Below are 14,138 nucleotides of genomic sequence, written 5' to 3'. Positions count from 1 at the left end.
ATTTGGCTCTCTATCTATATAAGAATAAAAGGAAAATCTAAATAAATCTTATGTTCTTCCAACTACACATGTTGAACTCAGATCTTTCTTGAGAGAACGCCATGAGAATGAGAAATTCTAGTTCTGCTTTATAACAAAAGGAAAAGTTTTCTATTTACTTGGATGAATTGATTAAATCTGAGATCAAAGAATCATCAAAAATTGAATGCTCTAGTAAGTTGCTTAATGTGGAATAAATCTCTCCTATATCATTCAGAATTGAATCTTTCATTCTACTCTCCCTGTGAAAGAGAAGAGAAACTAATACAAGGAAACATTTTCTTTCCCCAGATTTCAAGACCTGTATTTGTCTTCCTCTTTTCACCTTTTGTATTTGTTAAACTGTTGCTCCTGGCAAGAAATAGACACCAACTCAGGTCATCTCTGTTAATGGGTATTTATTTTAAAGCCACAAGGGAAGTAATGAGGACAAGAACAAGTTTCAGCAACCAAGCAGGCAGGTCAAATGAAGAGCCAGAACACCATTCCTCACTGCTCTGAGCTCAGTCTGCTGTCAGCTGCTCTGGTATCCAGCCCCAGCTTGACTGGTTTCTCGTGCTTGGAACTCAGTTCTTTCCATTTGCTTTACTTCCAATTTCGTACTCGGCCACCAGCTAAATTCTATCTGCTCCTTCTCTAATTATTTACAGTTTGTTTTCTTTTAGCTTTTAGTGCTTCAGCGTTCCTGCTATTGCAAGAATTCTACTTATTACCTGCTCCATGTTTATCTATTTTTGCCCCCAACCTTGTGTCTCAAACTCTTTAAGGGAGAAGAATTAATTGGGTTCACTAGTCACTATAGAGTATGAAGATTTTTTTCATTAGACCACGCATGGTGACTGACCAAGTTGAACGCTTTTAGTTCTGGTGTCCATAGCTGGGTAATCAGGTGTGGTCCAAGTGCCAGGATAATGTGATAAAGCAAATGGTGACCGATGAGTAAGAAAGCCCCGGAAATGAAGATGTGTGGATAGGGACTCAGAACATTATGTCTTGTCAGGTGTTTTTTTAAGTCTATCAGCATATTTAAAGGAAAAAGAAGAGTGAAAACATTTCTTTTGGAAATAACTCCATTCCATTGATTTTTAAGTATAATTTTTTTGTAATCAGGTGAAATGTTCATCTACATTCAAGCACACATTCATTTTAATTTGCTTATTTCACATAATTATAATTTTTAAGGCCTGAAAAATTGGGCAAAACATGTATCAATTTTTATTTTGTAATTGTAATAATGTTCGATTTTACATGTATTTTACAGAATTTTGTTTCGGTTGGAAGTAGGAGAATATTTTTGTTAATGTCAAGAAAAATGCACACATGTTACAACTAATGACGATGTATATTTAAGCCAATATTGGGAAGTCCTTTACACGCTTTTGTGGGAAACATGCTATGCAATCTTAAAGAATGTATTATCTACATCTTAAAATATTTTTTGAAAAATATTGTGAAAGAAAAATATAGCTAGCCTTAAAATAGTTAATTTTGCTCTGAGTTAAAGCACTTATATTAAAATTTTATTTTAACAAAGATTATAAAGCCTTGCAATCTCCTGAACCATTTTATTACAACAAATTATGGGTAATCATGGAAGGAGATATAAAAATAGCAAAACCTCTTTTTATTTTCGTTTAAATGCTTCAACTATTTATCTGAGTACCTTAATTGGCGTCATTTTCCTAATTGGCATTCCAATAGAAGTGTCATTTTTAAATACTTCATTAAACAAGGTACATACCCATGTTTATCTCTACAAACAAAATAATCAATGAACATTGCAATAGTTCGATGAAGTATTTTTGTAAATATTCAGTGATTGATCACATTCTGCCCAAGTCGATTCCAGAAGAGCTACAGAATGGAGAGGGATTTGGATATATCATCATGTTTCGGCCAGTTGGCTCAACAAGATGGACCAAAGAAAGAGTAGCTTCTGTGGAATCATCAAGATTCATTTACAGAAATGAAAGCATCATCCCCCTCTCTCCCTTCGAAGTCAAAGTGGGTGTCTATAATAACGAAGGAGAAGGATCTCTGAGCACCGTGTCCATTGTCTACTCTGGAGAAGATGGTAAGTTGCAGTCAGTTCTAGAATGGTTCTCCCTGGGACTGCATGCATATTTTGCATTCAGTTTACCATGAATTACTCTGCTAAAGATGGTTGTCTTTCTCTGAATGATATAGAACCTCAGCTGGCCCCAAGAGGAACTTATGTCCAGAGTTTCTCTGCTTCTGAAATGGAGGTTTCATGGAATGCTATTGCCTGGAATAGAAACACTGGACGGGTGCTGGGCTATGAGGTAATTCACAATAATTTCAGTTTTCCTTTATGTACAAACCGCTAAGTACACAATAGCTCCTTTTCAATCATATACTCCTAACCTAGTTCTTAACCTGTAATAGTACACCTAAAGTTATAGAGGAGAGGGGAGGTGATGTGGTAGTCTTCCCAGGTGATCTTAATCATGCAGCTTAACAAATCATGGTCATTTTAAATGTGATCAAAATCAGGTGATGATTTTATGTAATTATTCTCATTGCAGCCTGCTTCTTGGGGTGAGTAAATGTTGAATCCTCAGTCGTCTTAAACCATAGAAGAATTTCATTGGGAAAACTGCTCTGTGAATTGGAGAGTGATTTGAAATGATTTGGACATCTTGGAAAAGGCAGAGTCTAGTTAAGTGATAAGAGAAGACTTAGATTCTCCTAAATCTCTTCTCTGCAATCTATATGAAATAAGGCAAATCATTTAACATTTGTGGGCCTTCATACTCACAAGATTAAAGGAGATTTATTAATATCTCACCATTGTTTAAACTTGTAAATTTGCTGTCTCAAAAATGAGTAACAGCTTATTTTATTTTGAGGTTAGGGTAAATATATAATTCTAACTTCCTTAATTTTGCCTTGTACTTTTTAAATTTTTTTAATATGAACCTCTGGTCCAAACAGAAAGTTCTGCTCATATGCTAGGTGTTTCTGCCATTCCATTTCTGGGGTGACTTACTTCTTACCTCTTAACAGAATCCTTTTGTATTTCTCAAACTCCATTTCTAGTCTCCCTTCCTCTATGAACTTTTTCCTGATCACTTTCTGACATTGTCTTTCTTTGAACTCTTATAACATTATCACTTCTTTGGAATGAATCCTATGCTTTCTTTTCACATATATTCTAACTCTGTAACTAGTTTACAAGGGGCTTGAAGGCAGGCACCAAACCTTATTTTGTCTTCTTCAACCTCCTTTGTCTTCTTCAAGGTGCCTAAAACATTGCTAATACCTATAACAATATTAATGCAAAGTATAGGTTGAATGTTTAATTAATATATGATTTAGAGAACTCTGGAAAATATGTCAGAAATAGTAAAATGTCATAACTGAAATCTTCAACTGATGGTGCGAATCTTGTTTGGGTCTGAATTATACTCTTTGTTCAAGCTGATAATCTTTAGATATTTCATGAAATACTTAATTTTGACAATATACAAAAGCCAGCTTCTCTAATTTACAATTTGAATCTGTATCATACGTACTTGTATTTCATTCTATAAATATTAGGCTTATTTTGTTGTTGTTATTTAACCATTTTAATTAGAACATATTTTGTCATTTATGTTCTTCTCTCCTTCTCACACCTATTTTAGTTGATGGTTGTTGAGAAACAATGAATTACTTGCTCTTTGCTTTTAATCATCAGGTCTTATACTGGACAGACGACTCCAAAGAATCCACAATTGGCAAAATTAGAGTCAGTGGAAATGTCACAACCAAAAACATCACAGGGCTGAAAGCTAATACCATCTACTTTGCTTCTGTGAGGGCTTATAATACTGCTGGGTCAGGGCCCTCAAGCAGCCCAGTCAATGTCACCACCAAAAAGTCTCGTGAGTATCTATCACGCTCCAGGTACCAAGATTCATCTATTTATGGAAACATGTTCCTTTACTCAACCTCCCTTTCTTTCCTCTCACCTCATCATTTTACTGCTTAGTTTGTTTGTTTGGTTGGCCTGTCCCTTATATGCAGATAATTGTTGAAACCTTTTAATAACAATCAAAATCAACTATTTGCTTTTACTAGAATTCCCAGATGAGAAGGTACTCTGAGTAAGTAGATGAAAGGCAGAAGAGTGTAATGTTTAAGAGAACAAGCTCTGATGCCCTTTCCCAACTTGAGTTAAAAAACTGAGCTCATCTTTGGCAACTTAAGTGGTTATTTGTTCTTTCAGAGTCGGTTTCTTTTGCTTTAAAGTGAGGAAAAAGTAGTACCTATGTCCTCATAGAGTTTTATTTAAGATTGAAACATAATTAATATAAACTGCCTGGCACATACATTAGTGAATACTTAGTGAATGTCCTTTTTTCATCATTGAGCCCTAGATTGTACCCAAGTGTTATTCTAGCATTGTGTTATACCTAGATCTTTTCTTTTAGGGCATCTTATCACTACAATTTTTCTGTAAGCCTTCTGCTTCTTTTTCTTTGCCTTAATGATCAGCCAGGTATTTTTCATGTAGCCAGTACCTGCTGAATAAAAGCTGAATGCTTACTGAGTCTGGAATTTGCAAATATTCATAATCTGAGGCACAGTAATAAACAGGAAAAGGTCTGGTCAAATATTACTTAGAAATATCAGCAATTTATACTTTTAGGATTGCATAATTTTATATATTACATATACATTACAGACAATATAAATTATTTGTGTTAATAGGTTTTTAAAGACACATTCTTTGGTCTCTGAATCCTGATAAAGAAAGAATAACACATACTATTGCTGGTATTGAGAAAGACCCAGACTTGAACACACTGCCACAAACAAACAGCAAACAGGAAAAAATATGGCTTGCCTGTAAATGTTGCATTCTTATTTCTCTTCTATATTGGGAAAAAACTTGGCCTAGAAGAGTTTGAAAATCAAGTAATATTGAAGGGTTTTTTTCCCCCTTATACATATATTTCCCCATAAAGTACTTATAAATGAACTCATTTAACAAGCTCTTATTTACAGAGGGCATTATCCAGTTATGTCTACACCACCAGACCAGGAGTCTCAAGCCTGTGTTCTATTTCTGGATGTATCACTGATTTATGACCTAAAACAAGATGTGATATTTCATTTCTCTACTTTTTCTCATCTGTTAAATGGAAACATTCTCTGTGCACACTGCCTTCTTAAATTATCTGTGAAAGGAGGTGTATTAGCTAGGGTTCTCTAGAGAAGCAAAATCAGCCGAAGATATCTGTAAATACAAAATTTATTAAAGTGTCTCACGCAACTCTGGGAATGTACGAGTTGAAGATCTGTAGGGCAGGCCACGAGCTGGCAGCTCCAAAGAAGGTGCTCAATGAACTATCAGGAGAGGCTGGCTGGCTGAAGCAGGAAGAGTGATTGTCTCCTCTGAATCCTCCTGAAAAGCTTGGTGATTAATTAAGCATCACTCATTGCAGAAGACACTTCCCTTAGCTGATTGCAAATGCAATCAACTGTGAATGCAGCCAACGTGATCATGATTTAAGTCTATGAAATATCCTCATAACAGACAGGCCAGCACTTGCCTGACCAGACAACTGAGCACCACCACCTGGCCAAGCTGACACATGAAACTGACCACCACAGAAGGCGATGATTATAGAAACACCTTGGAAAATACAAAGTAGAACCGTTAAGAACGGAAACACAAGAAGAAACTAAGAAATATGAAAAAAAAACTTCTAGAATCAAGCCATTTCAAGTTGAAAGTATATGTGGACCTTAAATTCTTGAACAAGCTCAGCTTGGCAAAGGCAGGTCTTGAGTGTTCCTTAAGAGCTAGTTAGCTAGAGATGGAGTTAGCCCTCATCCTTTTTTTTTTTTTTTAACTTCATGTTGACTAAATCAGTGAAGTTATTGCCAGACAACTGCATGGATGGTTTACTTTCATGGACTTGTAGAGTCTAGCCACTTCCATCTCTTCTGCAAATCTGGTGGAAATCTCACATTTAATTTTAACTAGTTGAACGATGACATATGCACAAAACTCATTTGTGATTCTGTTTTTGGTAAAATCAAAGGTGTTTAGAACTGTTTAAAGGTAATATTTTTTAAAAGCCAGATATATTTTGATAAGCCAGCAAATACTTCAGTGTATTTGATGAGTCCAGACTCAGAATAAAAAGATACATTTATATATATATGTGTGTGTGTGTGTATGCGTGCATGTGCCTCTACATATGTGTGTACAAATGTATGTATGTATGAATATCTATCGATTGATATCTATGCATGCATTTCTGTGACCTGGATTTGCTAGTTTGATTGCTCATGCAAATTAAATTAACCATAAGTTAGCTTGTGCTACCCTGTTTTTTAAGCAGAAAATTATTTGTTTTTAACATGTGGCATCTGGTATATTGGTCCTTGACTACCAGAACATGAGCTGGCCTGAGATTTGGAATAGATGCCAAAAATATCATCTGTGGTTTGCCTAAGGGTTAGCACATGTATAGCCTCATCAAAGAGTGGGGGGAGCATGGATTTCAAAAGATTAAAAAGGAGTTACTTTACCCCAGGTACAATGCTGACATACATCTATTAAGAGGAAAATGAAATGAGAATCAGAAAATTAAAAAAAAAAGCTTAGCGTTTCTTTTAACCATTCATTTTCTTTCTCAACTAAAATAAACAATCATAAAAACAAATGTTTAAAAAACTTTGTAATTCCTAAATTATAGGAATCATAATTTCAAACCTTGTTTCAGTATTTCCTGAATTTGTCTTTCACAAGCCTATATACTTCAGCAGCAGCATCAAAATAGCCAACAAAGACTTTGGAAAAGGTTATGTAAGCCTGCATCTCATTGTATTTGAATAACATTCAAAAGTGGAATTTCTTTCTTTTGGCATTCTGTATCACCGAGACTGTGAAAATACAAGAGTAATTGTTTTAGTTTTCTATTGCTGCTGTAATATATCACCATAGACTTGGTGGCTTAAAACAGTCTGAGGTGCAGAAGTTGAAAATGAGATTCCCTGGCTGAATTGGAGGTGTTGGCAGGGCTGTGCTCCTGCCAGAGATTCCATAGGGCAATTCATTTCTTCGCATTTCCCAGCTTCTAGGGGCTACCTACATTACTTGGCTTCTGACCACTTCCCCCAATCTAAAAAACAATGGCATAGCAAATTTAGATCTCTCTGTGACTCTGACCCCTGCTTTTGTCATCACTTCACCTGCACTGACTCTAAGCCCCTGCCTGGCACCTTCCCCTGTAAGGAACCTTGCAACTACATCAAGCCTGCTCAAGTAATCAAGGATACTTTTCCCATCTTAGCATCCTTAACTCAACCATATTTGCAAAGTCCCTTTTTTTTTCATGTAAGATAATGTATTCACAAATTCTGGGAATTAGGATGTGGACATATTTGGGACCCTTTATTCTGCTACCAAGTTACAGAATACTTTTGAGTACTTCTCTGAACCAGGCCATATGTTAAAATTTTATGTTCATTATATCACGTAATGCTGACACCAAATCAAGGAGATTGGTGTTTTAATCTCCTGATCTGAGAAAGTAGATACTTTGAAAAGGTTTGTTATGGCATCTGTTATATTGACCCACTATGAACATGGATCCTCTGAATCTCTTCATCCAGTCACCCAGAGCTAGTTTACAAACTTCACTTCTAATGATCTAACTGATCTCAATTCCTCCAGGCTCTCACATATTCAGTTCAAACCTCATTCTGCTTTGAGTTGTCTTCTAAATGGACTCATACCTTTATTCTCTGCTCAAAATGTCATTGTCTCTTCAACTCCAGAGAATAAAGACTAGGATAAAGGTGAACCATATCTTTCACATTCTGTCCTAAACTCTTTCGCTGTCCCTCTTCTCACCTATCCCTGGCAACACCAGACTTAATGTTCTTCCAAAGTTTAACATTCGCTTCTCTGTCTTCATTGATTTCCTCAGCTTGCAATGCCCCTGCCCTACATATAAACAGTGAAATGCCCTTTCCTCTGCTGTATAGCTTTCTTGGAGTTTGCCCTTTAATGTAATTGCATCTTTCTGGGTATTTTCATAGCTTTGGCCCATTGCATAATGAGAAAAGCATGGATTTCAGATTGAGACAAAGGTGGATGTGAGTCCCAGCTCAGCAACGTTCCAATTGCCTGACAGATCTAATAGCTTGATAACTTCAAACCCACTTCTTCATCCTAATAAAACTGATGAAAAAATTACCTCTAGAGTTTGTTCTGAGATATAAGTGATATAGTACACACCGACATGACCCAGAACCTGACACACAGTTAGTTCACTGTGAGAGGTAACATGTAATATTTTCTTCCTTTAGAGATTTCATTTTCTTTGCAATTTTTTAAAGAAAGAAAACAGAGTAACTTTCTACTTTCTTTCTCTTTCTTAAAATTTGTTGCAGAAATTTCCTTCTAGGGTCATGGAAGGACATCCAAAGCAAAAATGAGAGAGGGCTTTAATGAAACACTGAAGATAATCCTGATTCCAAGTGCTAGTGCTGGCTCTAAATTTGATTTCCCATGTCCTTGTGATGGCACAAGATTATCTCAGAATGGTGGTAATAGGAAAATTTCTGACTCCATCACTCATTCATAGTGTACTGTCTAGATTTTCAATCTGAGATTTGATCTTCCATTGTAAATTCTGAGAAATCAGAGCTCATATTGACAAAAACCTCTGCCTACTCTGATTGCTTTAGCTAATAGAAGACAGAGCCTTTAAAAAAATGATCAAGGAATAATGCTTCACAAGCATCAGCTTAGGGTTAGATATTGAAGGTCTGAAGGAGATTAGAGCAGGCATGGTTCTAAGTCTTGAATTGACTTCAAGCAATTTCTCTTATTGTGAGGAGGCAACCTAAAATAAGTAAAAAGACAAAGAATGAAATGATAGTAATCATGAAAAGTGTGATAAAGAAAATAAATAAGAGGCTAAGATATACTTATGAAGGAGGGCCTATATGAGAGAACTACATACATTTTTGAAGTTTTTATAACCTATATGCTTATCACAATTTCCCATTTTAGCCACAAAAAAAACTACTAGAGCTAATAAAATAATTTAGCATAGTCACAGGCTATACAGTTTATATGCAAAAATCAGTAGTGCAGGCAGGCAATAGTGGTGTGGTGGCAGAGTTCTTGCCTGCCATGCCAAGAGACCTGGTTCAATTCCCAGTGCCTGCCCATGCAAAAAAAAAAAAAGAAAGAAAGAAATCAGTAGTGCTTCTATAAAAAAAAAAAGAGTACACTCACAATAGCTTCTAAAAGAACAAAATACCTAGATATAAATTTAACCAAAGAGGCAAAGGACTTGTATGCTGATAGCTATAGAACACTGCTGAAAGAAATCAAAGAAGAACTAAATAAGTGTCAAGATATCCCATATTCATGGATAGGAAGAGTTAACATTGTTAAGATGTCAATACTACCCGAAGTGACTGTCCTAATTTTCCAGGTGGCTATGACAAATACCATACCACAATGATGAGTTGGCTTGAACAACAAGCATGTATTAGTTCACCGTTCCTGAGGCTAGAAATCCAAATTCAAGTCATTAGTAAGGCAATACATTCTACCTGAAGTCTGTAGCATTATGGTCCTTTTTTGCCAAAATCCTTGGTTTTCCATGTCTTGTGTCTCTCCTTCCCATCACATGCTGATATGCATGCTTTTTTTTTGTTTTTTGATGACTTCTGGCTTCTTCCCCCTCGTGTAAGCATCTCTGACTTATGACTTCTGGTTTCTTTTCTTTTGTATGGCTTCCAGGAATAAGATTGTGACCCACCTCCATTCAGTTTGGACATATCTTATCTAATCATAACATCTTCCAAAGGTCCTGTTTATATGTGAGTTCACATCCAGAGACATACATATTAAAATATGTTTCTTGAGGAGGTACATAAATCAATCTATTGCAGCAGTCTACAGATTTGATGCAATACCTATAAGAATCTTATCAGCCTTTTATGTATGAATGGAAAAGCCAATCCTCAAATTCACATGGAATCATAAAGGGCCTGAATAGTGAAATCAATATTGGAAGAGAAGAACTAAGTTGGAGATCTCACACGTCTCAGTTTCAAAACTTACTACAGTGCCACAATAACTAAAATAATGTGCCATAACATAAATTAATCACTATAAACCAACGGAATAGAATTTAAAGTTTAGAAAAATCCCCAAACATCTATGGTCAACTGATTTTTGACAGGAATGCCAGTTACATTATTTGGGGAAAGAAAAGTATTTTCAACAAATGATGCTGGGAAAATTGGCTATCACAAGCAAAAGATTGTAGATGGACCCTCTACTTCACACCACATACAAACATGAACTCTACATGGATAGAAGGCCTAAAAATAAATGCTAAAATCATAAAAGTCTTGGGAGAAAACATTGAAGGAAACTATATTACCTTGGACTTGGTAGCGATTTATTAGAATATGGCACCAAAAGCATAAGCAATAAAAGAAAAATAGATAAAATAGACAATCAAAATTAAAAACTTTTACTCATCAGAGAGCATTATCAAAATGAAAAGACAAACTACAGAATGGAAGAAAATAATTGTTAAACATATACTTGTAAGAAGTTAATACCCAGAATATATACAGAAAAGCTACAACTTGACAACAACAACAACAACAACAAAAAACCAAATTAAAAATGGACAAAGGTCTAGAATAGACATTTATCCAAATATAATCTTCAAATAGACAATGAACACATGAAAAGATGTTCAGTATTATTGGTCTTAGGGAAATACAAATTGAAAGAACAATGAAATGTCACTTCATAGCCATTAGCATAGCTGCTATTAAAAAAAGTAAGAAAAAACAGAGTAACGAATGTTGGCAAGGATGTGGAGAAATTGGAACCCTTATATATTATTTTTGGGATTGTAAAATGGTATAGCTGCTATGGAATTTGTTTGCTGGTTCCTTTTGATATGATAGAAAAGATAAAAAGGGAGCCTGTAGGAAAGGAACTTAAAAAGGATGGACCAGCATATGCAAAACTTTGCAGGTGATTGTTACTGTTATGCTGTTAATAATGATGATGATGATGGTGTTTTTAAAAAAACAAATATCTGTAGTTCAACTGTAAGAACGGTAGCTTAGTGAAAATCATTTATTTTCCAAAGACATACAAGGGGTGCTCCCAATATATTGGGATCCACACAGATTAATTACATGGAATTTAAATTTACAGCTAGAGGTAGAAAAATATTTACATCAATTCCAAAAGGAAAGGGGCCACTGTGCTTTATATAGAGAGAAATAATCAGACGCACTAATAATGTTTGCAAATTCTGGCTCAATTTGGCCTCTGACGTTAACTGACTAGCACTCTACTAGATTCTTCCTTGCTGTAAATATGCAATCAATCTGTATTTAGACATAAAGGAAGCATTAAGCTTTTATTTCATCTTGCACTTATGTTCTTTCTCTTTTGCCCAAATGTCAACCCCATGCTGTTACATAGAACTGCAACATAAGAAGTTGTTTTTGAATTGAGTTCACAGTATGAACTACAGTTGAATATAAATGCCATCTAGAGAAAAATTGATCACAGGGAAACCATTAGAGCTGTGAAGGGCTAGTTTTAATGTTGCTCTGTCATTTGACTTATTAGAAAAGGATTTAGTCCTTGAAAATTGCCTGGAAACATTTAAAAAATTATAAAAGCGCTTATTTTTTTAATTTGCCATTGACCAATTAGGGAAAACATGTGTTTCATATTATCCATGTAACAGTATTTACTTTGGTTTTTCAAAGTAATAAAAACTTCAATTTCATCATAGATATACGAAATCCAGCTTAAATAACTACATCAAACTCATGAAACCAGAGCTGTTAGCAGCATTCGAATTAAGGTGGACTTCTAAAGTAGCTTTAAGAAACAACTTTTCCTTTTATTGCCAGACATAAGGCAACATTGAATACACACACAAAGATAAAAAAAAGTCAAAAGACTTGAGAACCTCCCAAATAATTAACTAAGACTCCATCACTTTATCTTCCTTTTAAAAAGCATCGAAAGAACCCAAGAAAGAATGATATTTATTATAACAGGATAATTCAAAATACATGCTAATATATTTAAGAAGTGAATCATTTACAAATTTCAGAGTTGTATTATTAATAAGAAATCACTTGCAACACAATTGAAAAATTGATTTTGTCTTACCACCATGGATATGGTGGAGAATGGCTCCTCGCAGGAAAGACAATTAACAGTTAATGAGCATTGTAATATGTACCACTAACCAAGTAAGGAACGTTTCATATTTTATTTCATGTAAGCTAAAAATCCTATAAACTAGGTGCTACTAGTTTCATTTCCAACATGTGGAAGCCGTGGTTCTTGGAAGAAATTGGATACAAATTTAAGTCTTTCTGACATCAAAGTCAACCCTTTCACCCACTTCCCCCAAACTTGAGCAAAGTAGTCAAAAGTCAAAAAGAAAGAGATGGAAAGCATAAAATTCATTATTCCTCCCAAGATATTTGAATTTTAATTCTTGATAAAATTCTTCTCATAATATTACTATGAATTATTTTACTGCTGCTCTGAAAGATGAGGAAATAAATGCAAACATTAGTGTCATATTTAAGGTCAGAAACCTCTCACCCACACATTTGGTAGAATTCTTCTGTCTCCTAGTTGGTGCTTAATCAATGCATTTTTACTATTGAAAACAGTACTTTTTCTATAATAAAAAGAAGGAAAAAAGAAAAAAAACCATAAACAGTGCACACAGCAATAGATACAAACTTCTGAATCCCTTGCTGCCAGTCACAGCAAAGGAATGACTTTGTATTTTCTATGTATTGATTGTACGATCTTGCTAATGTTAATGCTTTGTTTTAGACACAGTAAGGTAATAAATGCACCTGGAATGTACAAAAGTTATTAAAATTTTGGCATCTTGTGAAAATGTTGATAATTTCTTCTGTAAAGCTAAGAAAATGATTAGAAACAGGACTTTGGGATAAGTCGAAGGAGAAGAATTACAAACCATTATTGTCGCCATCTAGTCCTTACGAAATGCATTTATTGACAAGCGTGCGAGTGCTTACTAATTATGGTTGGGTTTATGTTGTCAAGAAGTGTGCTAGGGCATAGTCAATCCAATTGACCTGTCCATCTTAAAACTCTACAGAATTGCTCTGGGTTTAGGCATGACAACTGGCCTTAATGAATCGATTGATAACATAATGAATCTATTGGCTACACTATGTCACCTATGGATCTGCCCGCAGCCCAATACCTAATCAACATGATCTGAGCAAATAACACAGGATCCTGAGCGATTTTTCTTCAGCCATTCTAATCTTCAGTTATTTATTCAACGAATATGAATTGTATGCAGCTTAGTGCCAGGCACTGTGCTAGAGATTGATAATTAAGAGCTGAATGAGGCACAGCTCATGCACACAGGAAACACGGGCACACCCATAGCCAGGAATAGCTATAATCCAATGTGATAAATCCATCTGCGCTAGTTTGAAAGTATTATGTACCCTAGAAAAGCCATATGTTAATCTTGATTCAGTCTTGTGGGGGCAACTGTTTCTTTAATCCTGATTCAATACTAAAGGCCAGAAACTTTTGATTAGATGGAGAAGTGACTTTACCCATTCAGGTGGGTCTTGATTAGTTTACTAGAGTCTTTCAAAGGGAAAACATTTTGGGGAAACCTCAGAAAAGAACAAAGACATCAATGTTTGGAGATGCTTGGAGCCCAGCAGACATCGCCATGTGCCTTGCTTAATGAGATATTAAGCAAGCCAGAACCTGGAGAGAGCCAAGGAAAGGCAAGAAATAAAAGCCAGCCCCAGAGAGGAAAAGTGAGTAGGAACAGGAACAGAGGCTGAAAGCAATGGAGCCCAGGAGCAACAGACCAGCAGATACCAGCTATGTGCCTTGCCAGCTGACGGAGGTGTTCTGGATGGCATCAGAGTTTCTTGAGGGAAAGTAACCTCTTGTAGTTGCCTTAATTTGGACATTTTCTCAGTGCTAGAACTGTAAACTTGTAACTTATCAAATTCCCTTTTTAAAAGCCATTCTTGTTTCT

General features: G+C 35.4%; 1 protein-coding gene across 3 annotated transcripts in view; it reads left to right on the top strand.

Moving 5' to 3' along the window:
• CNTN6 (contactin 6) overlaps positions 1-14,138 on the top strand; it is a 386,131-nt gene that overhangs the window by 360,308 nt on the left and 11,685 nt on the right. For all 3 annotated transcript variants that reach the window (XM_077128663.1, XM_077128662.1, XM_077128664.1), the window contains 3 exons: positions 1,879-2,113; positions 2,227-2,342; positions 3,740-3,926. In XM_077128663.1, the coding sequence (XP_076984778.1) occupies positions 1,879-2,113; positions 2,227-2,342; positions 3,740-3,926 (538 nt within the window). The remainder of the gene's footprint in view (positions 1-1,878; positions 2,114-2,226; positions 2,343-3,739; positions 3,927-14,138) is intronic.

This window comes from Tamandua tetradactyla, chromosome 15 (assembly GCF_023851605.1).
Source record: "Tamandua tetradactyla isolate mTamTet1 chromosome 15, mTamTet1.pri, whole genome shotgun sequence".
Classification (NCBI taxonomy): Eukaryota; Metazoa; Chordata; class Mammalia; order Pilosa; family Myrmecophagidae; genus Tamandua; species Tamandua tetradactyla.
This window is presented reverse-complemented; position numbering and strand designations above follow the sequence as displayed.